General features: G+C 38.6%; 1 protein-coding gene across 1 annotated transcript; it reads left to right on the top strand.

Annotated features, from left to right (window-relative positions):
• Positions 1–9291: 9291 nt before the first annotated feature.
• On the top strand, positions 9292–10590 carry LOC117331238 (sex peptide receptor-like). Its single transcript, XM_033889838.1, has one exon. It carries the CDS (start codon positions 9292–9294, stop codon positions 10588–10590), a length of 1299 nt encoding a protein of 432 aa, XP_033745729.1.
• The last annotated feature ends 4474 nt before the right edge of the window (positions 10591–15064 follow it).

Raw genomic sequence — 15064 nt, 5'->3', positions numbered from 1 at the left:
GAAAAGAAAAGGAAATGGTGAATACTTGGTGTAGAGTTTAAATTGTTGATACAGACAACTTGACTTTAAGTACAAAAACATGCTGTCAATTTGAAACACATTTATTCACTTTTTAAACTAGAAGTGACGGAATATAGATATGGGTAATTGGTTATCGGGACTGCATAACCCCGATCACAATGATCCCGGACACAACGGCGACTATACGAGTGATGCACATATTTACTGTATTACTGCCGACGGGACTTAAAAAACAATACCCGTTGAATGCCATAAAGTTTTATACGTTTCGTGTGTTGGAGTAAGATTTTCTTCCCCTTTTACGAGTGGAATACCATTCACAAGTCAAATTTTGATTTTTATGAGAGTTTGACGAATATCATTAATCAAGAGTTACTTAAGTAGTCTCCAACTCATTTAACAAAAAATGTTATGATGTTTATAAAGCCAACACAGTTTTAAAGAAATCCTTCGAAAAATGTCGGATCTCGGGACAAAAATCAAACAGAAATATACAAAGGAGAATCACTCATAAATACATGAAGTTGAATCAAAATGTTGTACAGGGAAACACAATATCAATAGATATACCATGATTATAAAGCCTACCAAGTTTCAAATATTCGGTCAAAAATGTAGGTGATCACATTAAAAAAATAAATTACTGAAATAAACAAAAGTTAATATTTTTTGCATAGTCGAATCAAAATTATTTTTTGAGGAAATACAACAACATGCATGGTTTTAATACATAAAACGTTTCAAAGAGATTAGTCAATAAATGTAGAAAGAGATCTCCGGGAAAAAAAAAAGTCACACTGAAGATACCATATCATAAAACTTCGTCATACATCAAATCAAATATCGCCGACCATCGCATTGTATATTTTCATTTAGATATATATCTACATACATATATCATTTCCGTCTACTTATTGTCTAAAAACTATTTTTTTTTCTTATCTGACATAATTATATGGAGGTTATTTAAACATAGATACAACATGGTGTGGAAAAACCAGAAATATATCAACCTTTCATTTCTGCCAAGGTAACTGTGACATGTATACCAAGGGCAGATAACTGTCTCAGGTATACCAAGGGGAGGTAACTGTAACAGGTATACCAAGGGGAGGTAACTGTGACAGATAGACCAAGGGGAGGTAACTGTGACATGTATACCATGGGAAGATAACTGTGACAGATAAACCAAGGGGAGGTAACTGATACCAATGTGAGGTAACTGTGGCAGATATACCAAGGGGAGGAACTGTGACAGGTATACCAAGAGGAGGTAACTGTGGCAGATATACCAAGAGGAGGTAACTGTAACAGATATACAAAGTGGAGATAACTATGACATATATACCAATGGGAGGTAACTGTGACATATATACCAAGGGGAGGTAACTGTAACAGGTATACAAATGAGAGGTAACTGTGACAGATAAACCAAGGGGAGGTAACTGTGACAGATATACCAAGAGGAGGTAACTGTGACAGGTATACCAAGAGGAGGTAACTGTGACAGATATACCAATGGGAGGTAACTGTGACATATATACCAAGGGGAGGTAACTGTGACATATATACCAAGGGGAGGTAACTGTGACATATATACCAATGGGAGGTAACTGTGACAGATATACCAAGCGGAGGTAACTGTGACATATATACCAAGGGGAGGTAACTGTGACACATATACCAAGGGGAGGTAACTGTGACAGATATACCAAGGGGAGGTAACTGTAACAGGTATACCAAGAGGAGGTAACTGTGGCAGATATACCAAGAGGAGGTAACTGTGACAGGTATACCAAGAGGAGGTAACTGTGACAGATATACCAAGGGGAGGTAACTGTGACATATATACCAAGGGGAGGTAACTGTGACAGATATACCAAGGGGAGGTAACTGTGAGAGATATACCAAGGGGATGTAACTGTGACAGATATACCAAGGGGAGGTAACTGTGACAGATATACCAAGGGGAGGTAACTGTGACAGATATACCAAGGGGAGGTAACTGTGACAGATATACCAAGAGGAGGTAACTGTGACAGGTATACCAAGAGGAGGTAACTGTGACAGATATACCAATGGGAGGTAACTGTGACATATATACCAAGGGGAGGTAACTGTGACATATATACCAAGGGGAGGTAACTGTGACATATATACCAATGGGAGGTAACTGTGACAGATATACCAAGCGGAGGTAACTGTGACATATATACCAAGGGGAGGTAACTGTGACACATATACCAAGGGGAGGTAACTGTGACAGATATACCAAGGGGAGGTAACTGTAACAGGTATACCAAGAGGAGGTAACTGTGGCAGATATACCAAGAGGAGGTAACTGTGACAGGTATACCAAGAGGAGGTAACTGTGACAGATATACCAAGGGGAGGTAACTGTGACATATATACCAAGGGGAGGTAACTGTGACAGATATACCAAGGGGAGGTAACTGTGAGAGATATACCAAGGGGATGTAACTGTGACAGATATACCAAGGGGAGGTAACTGTGACAGATATACCAAGGGGAGGTAACTGTGACAGATATACCAAGGGGAGGTAACTGTGACAGATATACCAAGAGGAGGTAACTGTGGCAGATATACCAAGGGGAGGTAACTGTGACAGATATACCAAGAGGAGGTAACTGTGGCAGATATACCAAGGGGAGGTAACTGTGACAGATATACCAAGGGGAGGTAACTGTGGCAGATATACCAAGGGGAGGTAACTGTGACAGATATACCAAGAGGAGGTAACTGTGGCAGATATACCAAGGGGAGGTAACTGTGACAGATATACCAAAATGAGGTAACTGTGGCAGATATACCAAGGGGAGGTAACTGTGACAGATATACCAAGAGGAGGTAACTGTGGCAGATATACCAAGGGGAGGTAACTGTGACATATATACCAATGGGAGGTAACTGTGACAGATATACCAAGAGGAGGTAACTGTGACAGATATACCAAGAGGAGGTAACTGTAACAGGTATACCAAGGGCAGGTAACTGTAACAGGTATACAAAGGGGAGGTAACTGTGACATATATACCAAGGGGAGGTAACTGTGACATATACCAAGGGAAGATAACTGTGACAGGTTTACCAAGGGGAGGTAACTGTGACAGCTATACCAAGGGCAGGTAACTGTAACAGGTATACAAAGGGGAGGTAACTGTGATACCAATGGGAGGTAACTGTGACATGTATACCAAGGAGAGGTAATTGTGACAGGTATTCTAAGGACAGGTAACTGTAACAGGTATACCAAGAGGAGGTAACTGTAACAGGTATACAAAGGGGAGGTAACTGTAACAGGTATACAAAGGGGAGGTAACTGTGACAGATATACCAAGGGCAGGTAACTGTGACAGATATACCAAGGGCAGGTAACTGTGACACATATACTAATGGGAGGTAACTGTGACAGATATGCCATGGGCAGGTAACTGTGACACATATACCAAGGGGAGGTAACTGTGACACATATACCAAGGGGAGGTAACTGTGACAGATATACCAAGGGCAGGTAACTGTGACACATATACTAATGGGAGGTAACTGTGACATATATACCAAGGGGAGGTAACTGTGACATATATACCAAGGGAAGATAACTTTGACAGGTTTAACAAGGGGAGGTAACTGTGACAGCTATACCAAGGGCAGGTAACTGTAACAGGTATACAAAGGGGAGGTAACTGTGATACCAATGGGAGGTAACTGTGACATGTATACCAAGGAGAGGTAATTGTGACAGGTATTCTAAGGACAGGTAACTGTAACAGGTATACCAAGAGGAGGTAACTGTAACAGGTATACAAAGGGGAGGTAACTGTGACAGGTATACAAAGGGGAGGTAAATGTGACAGATATACCAAGGGCAGGTAACTGTGACAGATATACCAAGGGCAGGTAACTGTGACACATATACTAATGGGAGGTAACTGTGACAGATATGCCATGGGCAGGTAACTGTGACACATATACCAAGGGGAGGTAACTGTGACACATATACCAAGGGCAGGTGACTGTGACAGATATACCAAGGGCAGGTAACTGTGACACATATACTAATGGGAGGTAACTGTGACAGATATGCCATGGGCAGGTAACTGTGACACATATACCAAGGGCAGGTAACTGTAACAGGTATACCAAGGGGAGATAACTATGAGACATATACCAATGGGAGGTAAATGTGACATATATACCAAGGGAAGATAACTGTGACAGATATACCAAGGGGAGGTAACTGTGACAGGTATACCAAGTGCAGGTAACTGTAACAGGTATACCGAGGGGAGGTAACTGTAACAGGTATACCGAGGGAGATAACTGCGACGGGTAAACCAAGTGCAGGTAACTGTGACAGATATGTATTGTAGCGCGTCACGTTTGTGTACCAAGGGGAGGTAACTCTGACTGTCATAGACGAGTATTATAAGGTGCCACTCATCAAACTGTCTACAGCTAATTTTACCAGGGGGATGTAAATCAGATTAACATATACATTAACTATGTATGATCTGCATCACGTGACCCATCGATTAACAACTCATTCTCATAAATCGCTGGAAATGTAAAAGGATTTAATTAGGACGTTTGACAAACAGTGTCACGCCACTCAACTTCTTTGAAAAAAGACGCGTGTCACATCAACGTGACGTCAATGTCCACCACCAAACCCCCTCCATTTCGGAAAAGAAAACTACCGATCTAGATTTATCGGAAGAGACAACTCACAGGGGCCAGACACAGGTAATGCGCCATTTCTATGTATTTTCAGTGCCTGACGTAATTCGATAAACAGTTGTAGTATATTATTATATGTTCTTGAGTGTCTGGCGCCTGTGTCGGGCTGAACGTAATTACACTGGCTTTGTAAATGCGTTTCGTTGTCATGGTTTTTCAGAGACATGACGAACAGCAAAAGTTCTATTTTTGTGAGAGTGTAAACTTCGCCAGCATATTATCACCCAAGAGGGTAAACACTTTTGATATCTGAAATCGTTAGTATGGATTTGTAGTCTGTAAGAGTGTACTCAAAGCGAGTCTGTTTGACCGGAGAAGGGCCCTTAATGGCACAGTAGCACACACTCCACGCCATCAGTTGATCAGGGATCACGCACAGGGACTTGGGATGTTGAAGATATTGTTAAATCCAGCTGTTTAACACTTGGAGCTCGGATAGCGCTTTTGTTTTTGTATTTTCACTTTTATGATTTCAAGACTAGTTTTTAGGAATGATGCCTTCATGATAAAGATACTACTGAATTGTATATATAGCAGGTGATATTCATGGGGTTTAATTTGATTATATTCGCGGTTTATTTTTTTTTTTTTTTTTATATATATTTTTTTTTCTTCCAGGTTCAAAATAAGTTTATTGATCAACACATAAAACTTGATACATATAACTGGCGTCCTCACCCGAGGAGGGAATTTATTCAACATGCAACTTTTCATTCATATTCATCCATACCTTTTTTTATTTATTTTTTCTATATTTGATAAATATCTCCTAGTGGATGGACATACATGGACCTCTCAGCTACAGTAGTTTTGTTTGGCTGATGAGGTTGCCTCACCTAACCATATTGTCTTCCTCGTCCTGTAGTAAGAGGTAATTAATACTGTTAGAAATTTAATAGTTGTAATTGTTTATTTTTGACATTTAAAACACTACATTAGTCCTGATTGCGAGATCAAAGTGTCGCCCGCATATTCAAGTTTCATCAATATTCTTTAAGGAAATCCCTTGACTTTTAAATTTCCCATATAGGAAAATATAGCATAATTTAAAGAAAGTTCCCTTATTAAGATTTTTACTTAAATTTTGTAATGTCTTTCCAATAGAAACGTTTAAGTAAGGACTAGTTCCTTAAGTTATAGAATGTTGATGAAACTGGGCCCCTGTCCAAATTTTATCAACGTATAAGCGCGCGTATCGCTATATCTTAAACCTATTTCACTATTTTAAAGAGGCTTACCCGCAGACGGACCGGTAAACGGCACATCTCCGATCACTAAATAAACTTCAGTACACGTTTCTATGTGACAAAATTAGAGGCTTTCCGACTTTATTTCTTGAAAATAATTACAGAATATGTATTTAAAAGACGTTTTAAAACTCAACCTGAGAGGGAAATGTATGGAATATAACGGCAAATCTTCTTTGTAAATCGCCGCTGCGTTTGAAGTTATCACTGTGCGGCACTGTGCACGTGCTTGTTTCTTTAATGTGTCAATCAAATTAGACTTATTGCGGGTTGCGATTAAATAAATAATATTTAAAAATGAGGTTTTAATATCACTTTTCAGCGTTTTATAAGGAAAATAAAATGAAAAACTCAACAATTCCAACAATCTGTCATGTGTAAAAAATCTTTTTCTATTAGCCATTTTTTTCTGATGTCTCTGCGGGCAAGCCTCTTTAAAGAATAAATCGCTGTTTAATGAGTATAAAATCTACATTTATAGTTGCATTAACGTAAAGGGGCATTCCTTCGTTCGGACATCAGAAATATGCATAATTCTATTGGTGTATTCTATGACAGGACGGTGATTTGCCTACATGTAATGAAATAAACACCTATACAGGAAAAAGGCATATCGTATTCAAATACCACATGTCTTTGCGGTAATTAGTGATCCTTCGGGTCGATTTTCAGGACTCAATACTCGAAGATCTTTGGTTTATCTTCAGGGTAAAACTGCCGTATTAATGTAAAGGTTATAACTTTTACTACTTGGTATTTTTTCCCCTATACATTTGATTTTGACGACCTTAACTGTATTCAAATGAGAAAAGGCCTTAATTTAACATTTTTTCCGTAGGAAAAGCATGACAGAATTTAAGAAAAGTTGCTTAACTTAAGTTTTTCATTAAATCTAATAATGCTTTCCTTAAACGTAATTTCTGAGACTAATTTCAGTCAGGTTTTGTGTTTAAGCTGGCTTCCATAACGATACAGCTGGCCAGCGTCTGTTTCTTCTAAACGCTTGAAACATACCAGCTGACAACTCCTGTCAATGTAATCACGGTATCGATAAACAGCGCGTGTTCTCACGGGAAGTTTACAAATCTAAGCAGCACTATCTGGTCCAGGAATTTTAGCCTTGCTGTTGTATAAAATTAAGATATACAAAAATGTGTACAACTAGACATAACTTTAACATGTTTGACAGCTCTCGTCAGAGTTTCCAATCGGAACCCCTCGTCATTTTCTGTGACACTAGCTTGGTAAAAGGCGAGGTGTTCCAATTTAAGAGTTCCCTCACACCTGTGGGGATAAATGACCTTATCGGTGTCCAGCGAACACCATTATCGACCTCCACATAGACGGATTTATGGTTGTGCTTTGTAAAACCCCCAAATTACTGATATGTTGACACTATCTCGTTCAAATACTGAAATGAGCGTTTGACACTCTGTCCCGCCTCTTCATATCAAGCTTATGTGGTTTATTGTCATTTTGTTGCTGAAAAATAAACGCCAACAGTGATGAGCACATTTACTGAATAAAACATCATGACAACGTCAAGTTGTCGCTTGGTGGATCACGAGCGCGTATGGATTTATGGCGATGAAAAGTGGGGTTGATGCGTGAAAATATGATGTTATATCAAGTGTAGAACAAAGCAATACATGCTGTTTCCTCGGTGTAATTTTGAGTTCCCGGATGTTAACGGAAATAGAGAATACTTCCTATTGGACCGGCTCAAACAATAGTCATTGCTGTCTATCCATGAAAACACTGTGGTATGTAGCTAACCCAGCACTAACAGGTGTCGTTTATGGTATCGCAGTGAAGTATCACTGACAAGTGTGGTGTACAATCTCACATGGAACTGCTATACTGACAAGTGTCGTGTACGGTCCCAGAGGGAAAAATACTGACAAGTGTCGTATACAATCTCACATGGAACTACTATACTGACAAGTGTGGTGTACTGTCTCAGAGGGGAAATACTGACAAGTGTCGTGTACGGTCTCAGAGGGGAAAATACTGACAAGTGTCGTGTACAATCTCACATGGAACTACTATACTGACAAGTGTCGTGTACGGTCTCAGAGGGGAAAATACTGACAAGTGTCGTGTACAATCTCACATGGAACTACTATAATGACAAGTGTCGTGTACAATCTCACATGGAACTACTATACTGACAAGTGTCGTGTACGGTCTCAGAGGGAGATATTACTGACAAGTGTCGTGTACGGTCTCACAGGAAACATTACTGACAAGTGTCGTATACAATCTCACATGGAACTACTATACTGACAAGTGTCGTGTACGGTCTCAGAGGGAGATATTACTGACAAGTGTCGTATACAATCTCACATGGAACTACTATACTGACAAGTGTCGTGTACGGTCTCACAGGAATCATTACTGACAAGTGTCGTATACAATCTCACATGGAACTACTATACTGATAAGTGCCGTGTACGGTCTCACATGGCATTACCACTGACAAGTGTCGTGTACACACTCAAAGGGAAATATTACTGATATGTGTCGTGTACAATCTTAGGGAACTACAATTGTACCACTGACAGGCTTCGTGAACAATTTCGTAAAGAACTAAGATTTGCAAGTGTCGTGTGCAATCTCACTTGGAAATACCACTGACAAGTGTCGTGTACAACTTTTACAAGGAACTACCACTGACAGGTATCGTGTACAATTTCACAGGGAACTACCACTGTCAAGTGTTGTGAACAAAGAACTAACATTTTTAAGTGTCGTGTGCAATCTTACTTGGAAATACCACTGACAAGTGTCGTGTACAATTTCACAGGGAACTACCAATGATAAGTGTCGCGTAAAATCTCACATGGAACTACCGCTGACAAGTGTCGTCAGGTCTCACAAAAAAATATCGTTGGTCAGTTTCGTGCGTTGTCTTGTGTCTCTCGGGATATGAAGACACATTCCGACAGGTATGTGTACATGTGTGGTCGGTATCGCGGGAATAGAGATTGGTAAATAGTGATTGACGTCTCAGTGTGTGTTCAGTTTCAACAATTTTATTTAACATCGCTCACCTGGCCAGATTAGTCTGTCCAGAAGTTATTTCAGACGAGTGACGTCACACCAACGTTTTACACTAACATATCAGCGTTGTTCAGTGGTCAGGGAGCTAGCTTTCCATCGGAAACAATGAAAAAAGAATTTATTAAACAAGTAATCCAAAACGCGCGTGCCATCAACACCACGTGTATTCAAAAGGTATATAGGTACGGAATAGACGTATCCATGTGTGACTGGATGTGTGACTGGATGTGTGGAGGCGGAGCCTCGTCATGCTTCAGTAAATGTAATGATTCCAACCCGGAACATCGGTTACAGAGTGTGACGTCATACTGCTCCAACATCAGCATTCATACCGCCATTGAGCGGGTGAGGTTGAAAGTGTTTGACGTCGGCAAGGCGACAGCGTTAGATGTGGGCGTGGTTTTGTACGGTTACCTAACCCCGGCGCTATGTGCATTGGTGTTACTTCTCAATACTCTGTTGGTGGCCATCTTGTCGAGAAGGAAAACAAGGTCACCGACAAACATGATATTGTGCTGTATTGCTGTTTTGGATACATTGACTATACTTCTCCCAATGCCGTGGTATCTGTATTTCTTCACCTCTGGGGGTTATGAGGAGTTTGTGCCGTTTTCCTGGTGCTTGGTTTACAAATATATGGGCTCAATTCTTCCTACTGTGTGCCACAACAGTTCATTGTGGCTCACGGTGGCATTAGCAGGCCACCGCTATGTAGGACTGTGCCACCCACGTATAAGCAAGTTCACGTCATCATACAAAGCCGTGACGATATGTCTGTTTGTCATCTTGATTATCACAACAGTAATGCAGTCCACGATTCTCCTGCTTGAGGACGTGGAACCCGTACGAGTGGTCGGGAAGGAACTCTTCGTCACTTCCGGTTTGAAATATGTCGACACATGCTCCATTGTTATTAAAGCTGAAAAAGAAAATTATTTAATCTCGGTGCAAGTTTATTTATGGGCTAGGATGGTTGTCGTTGAACTCCTGCCCACGGCGATGTTGTTGATCTTCAATATGTTTCTCCTGAGAAAGACATGCGAAAGTTACAGATATCGACGTAAGCTCGTAAACGGAAACGCAGCTATGTGTAAATCCGACTTCCGGGAGTGCATGCGCACAACCATCATGTTGCTAACGCTTTGTACATTTTGTGTTTTGGTACAGATTCCTGCCGCAACCATTTTGTTTCTGATGTTTATACAAACAAACACAGGTTCTCGTATGTTCACTTTGCGTGGAACGAAAGTGGCTGTTACGTTAGTAAATTTCGGGTTGTTTCTCAGTTTTCCCGTCAATTTTGCTATTTGTCTTGGATTGAGCGAGAAGTTCCGAAATACACTGAAGCACATGCTTACGTCGCGAAATCGCTCACAATCCGTTTCCGGTGTATCCACAAGCATGTTCAGTATGAAGCCGGGCAATACACATGATGCCCAAAGTAGCAGTCCTATGCTACCATCTGTACCAACCAACATATGCTATAAAACTTCTCTATAGCGTAAAGTGTAGCAAACCAAAGTACTGATGATATCTGGTGGAAAAGTGTTCAGTAAATGTGCGGGAGAAACAGAAGCAGTACCTATATTTGAGGCAAAACGAACAAATCTTAGCGGGAGGAGATTCTTGAATGTCCCATCCTCAATGGAGCCTGAAGTTGGACAGTCAAGAAATTCACACCTCTGGTATTGCCCAGTGACTGGTAAAGGTATATTCCTGAAACTCACTACACAGGATTTGCCTACCACATTTAAATCTTTATCGTTATTCCAGATGACCTATGCTTTGACATTTGAATTCTGTTAACAATTATCTCTTTGAAACTTCTTAAGGGATCTTTTGAGTCCTTTTGGGCGTATTTTGTAGATGTCTTTGTTTTGCACGAACATTATAGAATTAAGACGGCCGCCAGTCGCTGTTTTGGGCTTTGACATTTAAAGTTTGTTACCCCTTCATAATGATTACTGAACTAATGACTTATATGGACATGCTGAGTACAAGTAAGACTGTTAATGGTTTCAGTTATGGCATTTCTAGTTGAGTGTGTTTTCAAGTTGGTGGTGTTTCTTGGTTAATTATGATTCTCATTTAATGGTGTTTCCCAGTTAATGGAATTTGATGTATTTCCAATTTATTGGTACTTCAAAATCAATGATATTTCCCAGTTAATGGTATTTCCCAGTTAAAGATGTTTCTCAGTTTTTTCTAGATAGTTGTATTTTACAATTAATGGCATTTAATGGTATTTTCTAGTAAATGCTATTTCCTAGTTCATGGTATTTCCCCGTTAATTATTTTTCACAATTACTGGTATTTAATGGTATTTCCCAGTTAATGTATTTCCTAGTTAATAGTATTTTCTAGTAAATACTGTTTCCTAGTTCATGATATTTCCCCGTTAATTATATTTCCCAGTTAATGATATTTCCCAGTTGATTGTTTTTCCCAGTTAAGGGTTTTTCTAATTATTGTTATTTCTCAGTTAATGGTATTTCTCAGTTAATGGTATATCCCAGTTAATGGTATTTCTGGTTAATGACATTTCCCGGGTAATGGTATTTCCCAGTTAATGGTATTCCCAGTTAATGGTATTTCCCAGTTAATGGTATTTCCCAGTTAATGGTATTTCCCAGTTAGTGGTATTTCCACGGTGGTATTTCCACGGTGGTATTTCCCAGTTAATGGTATTCCCAGTTAATGATATTTCCCGGTTAATGGTATTTCCAACTTAATGATATTTCCCAGTTAATGGTATTTCCCATGAATACCCGAAGGAATCTTCTTGGTAATTTGATATCGTTAATATTCCATATGACTCCATTTTGGATTAAAAAAAAAAGTTTGTTACCAATCTTCTTTGTTAATTGAAAAAGAGATCTTTTTGAAACTTAATTTAAATATGTGGTTTATAGCTACACGAGAAATTTCGAACTTGATAAGATATTCAATTTAAGATGGCCACCAGTAGCTTTTGAAGCTTTGAAATTTTACTTTGAAAGCTGCTATTTTCCGTGAACGATTTTTAAAACAGCAGCATCAATTTCAGATCCTGCTACCAGTAAAAAAAATGAAAAACTTCCCCTAAAACCAAAAAAAATGGTCGATTATAAGCGCAAAGATCATAAAACTTATCATAAACATTATTGTATTTTTTCACTTTTAACCCAACCCTCAGATATGAATAGGCTGAAAACTTAATATAAACTTCTTTTTTTATTATTCAATTATTTTTTATTTTTTATCGCTTTATTTTTTTTAGATTTCCCCCACTCTCAGATTGGAATAGGCTGAAAATTTAACATAAATATTCTTGTATTTTTTCAGTTTTGACCCACTTGATCACATGGCCATGGTAAAGTGACCCCCCCTTCCCTTCCCCCTCCCTTCCACTACTTTTACAATACTTTGATATATCTTTTTCTCAAAACTTTTATAACAAGTTTACATTGACATTCTTGTATTTTTTTCAGATTTTACCCCACTCTCAGATAGGAAAGGGCTGAAAGCTTAACATAAACTTTTCTTTCGATTCAGTTTACATAATCAAATATCTTGTCGTGCCGACACGTGTTATTCAGATATGTAAATAAGTATGTTCAGTACCATTGTCGGATACCCATTACGATACACTAAGTGATGAAATACCCGCTAATATGTCAAATACTTTTGTATAATGACCTTATTTTAATTATGAAATTAAATATTCATGTTGGTTAATGATGTCAGGTTATATGCGGATTTTATGTAGATTTATGTAAATTCATGTAAATTAATATGAAAATATAACAAGCACGTGACGTGCACGCGATCAGCTCATTCATCAGGCGCAGTATGTTTACTCTTCAACACATTTTTCTTTGACCCATTCAGACATTGCTTTCTGTATGGCTGATACAATATTTATGTTATTCGTACGGAAATGCCGTTTCATTTCATCACGTGTCAGTTTTGTTATATGTACCACGTGATCCCACACCCAACACGTATCTAGGTAACTTTTATCTAACCCGATTGGCTGGCTTGTTGAGGTTGTTTTGTTTTTTTTAAGGTTCAAAATTTTTATTTTCAAAGACACCAACAAATACAAAAATGTCCTCATACATGATGGCTAGCATTCGCCATACTTCATTCATCAATTCATTTCATCTATCTGTTACATATATTAATTCATTTCATTCACGCATTCGTTCATTCCCGGCTAATTACTTTCTCGGAATCTTCATCGTTTGTTGAGGATTATTAGTGACGTCACAAAATGAATCGATCTCTGATGGGTTTCAGATTACTCATTTGTTGGGTGTTAAATAAATGTTTGACAAAGAGACAAACTCATCATTTTATCTCTTCTGCTAGAGATTCCGGCTGAGCTTCCGTGAGTGGAATGCCTCGCTAGTTAAGGGGCCGCGGTGGCCGAGTGGTTAAGGTGTCCCGACACTTTAACACTAGCCCTCCACCTCTGGGTTGCGAGTTCGAAACCTACGTGGGGCAGTTGCCAGGTACTGACTGTAGGCCGGTGGTTTTTCTCCGGGTACTCCGGCTTTCCTCCACCTCCAAAACCTGGCACGTCCTTAAATGACCTTGGCTGTTAATAGGACGTTAAATAAAAACAAACCAAACATCGCTAGTTAAGGAACATTCATCGCAGTGGTATAATATGCGTACATTGTTATTTTAAAGAGATTTAATCGCTTATGACGGATTGCAAACTGACAACTGGCATATGGCTTTGGTATGGTATAGGACACATACACTTTCAAATCAAGGGTTTCATCAGTTTACCTTGTCCGAAATTCTCGCATATATTGAAAACATAACCTTTTGTACTTCTTTCATAACAGTATTTTGACAACAACAAAATAATAAAACAACAAAAATGTTCGGAGCCAATATGAAAAAAAAGTTTAGTCTTACATAAATACCATTGTTTTTTATAATGTCTTCAATATAACATAAATAATATATGTCTTTTTATTTATTTAAATGTGATGACGTCATGGAGTTTTGATATGTTTTAACACTTTAAGCTAATAAAGAATTTACAACTATACTGTGTTTGATGACATCTTTGCCACGACTTGCGGGTTTGGATTTTGAGGATCAATTTCCTAATTAGGGAGCGGTCAAGAAAGTCAGTCAGATGACTTTGAGAGGAAATCTAGCATTTATGGTGCTACAAATTATTAACTTAATTAGGATCGATTAAAATCAAGAATACCCCGATATATTTTAGGACTTTGTCCTATTACGACAAAAGTTTCAGCTTCTTTTGTTGTTTTTTTTTCTTCAAATTTAAAGTAAATAAATAATTAAATAATTACTGCATCCGGAAATTCTATCGTGTTCAACCTCTATATATTTAACACGGAACTTCCGGTCTTTTTAGCGATTGTTTTGTTGGTGCCGATTAGATATATTTTTTAACCATGGATGCATTTTGTGGCTGTGTAATCGCTGGAGTATAAACATTTCTGCGTAGATTGTTTTTATAAACACTTTATGTTTCTCCTAATTGATATGCTTCATATGTTTGTTATTTACGATTTCCAATATCACGTAAACAGAACACGTTTTACGAAGAACACAAGTCTCTTCTGTATTTGTATCGCCTTTTAATCAGATTGATTTCTCCGCAACTTATCTATCCGAATCAACTGCTCGAACGACGAACACATTTGATTCACAGCGATCAGCCTGATAATTACGGTAGATGAATTGGATTATTGTTTTGAGTTTGTGACGAACGAACACCTACGCTCTAGATTTATGATAACAATTTAGATACCACCCTATAATGTCACATTTTAAATATCACCCTATATTTACATTTGCTCCGCATTTCTCCATTGACACAATGCTAAGAGGCAGTTACCACCATACGCCTATAACACCCAGTGCGTCATGTGACATTAAAAAGGCAGGATTTTTTTTTTTTTTTTTTTACAGTTTTTTCAAAGTTGACGGAAATGGTAAGACA

Source organism: Pecten maximus, chromosome 7 (assembly GCF_902652985.1).
Source record: "Pecten maximus chromosome 7, xPecMax1.1, whole genome shotgun sequence".
Taxonomy (NCBI): domain Eukaryota; kingdom Metazoa; phylum Mollusca; class Bivalvia; order Pectinida; family Pectinidae; genus Pecten; species Pecten maximus.
Note: the sequence above shows the minus strand (reverse complement) of the source record. Positions and strands in the feature narration are given on the sequence as shown.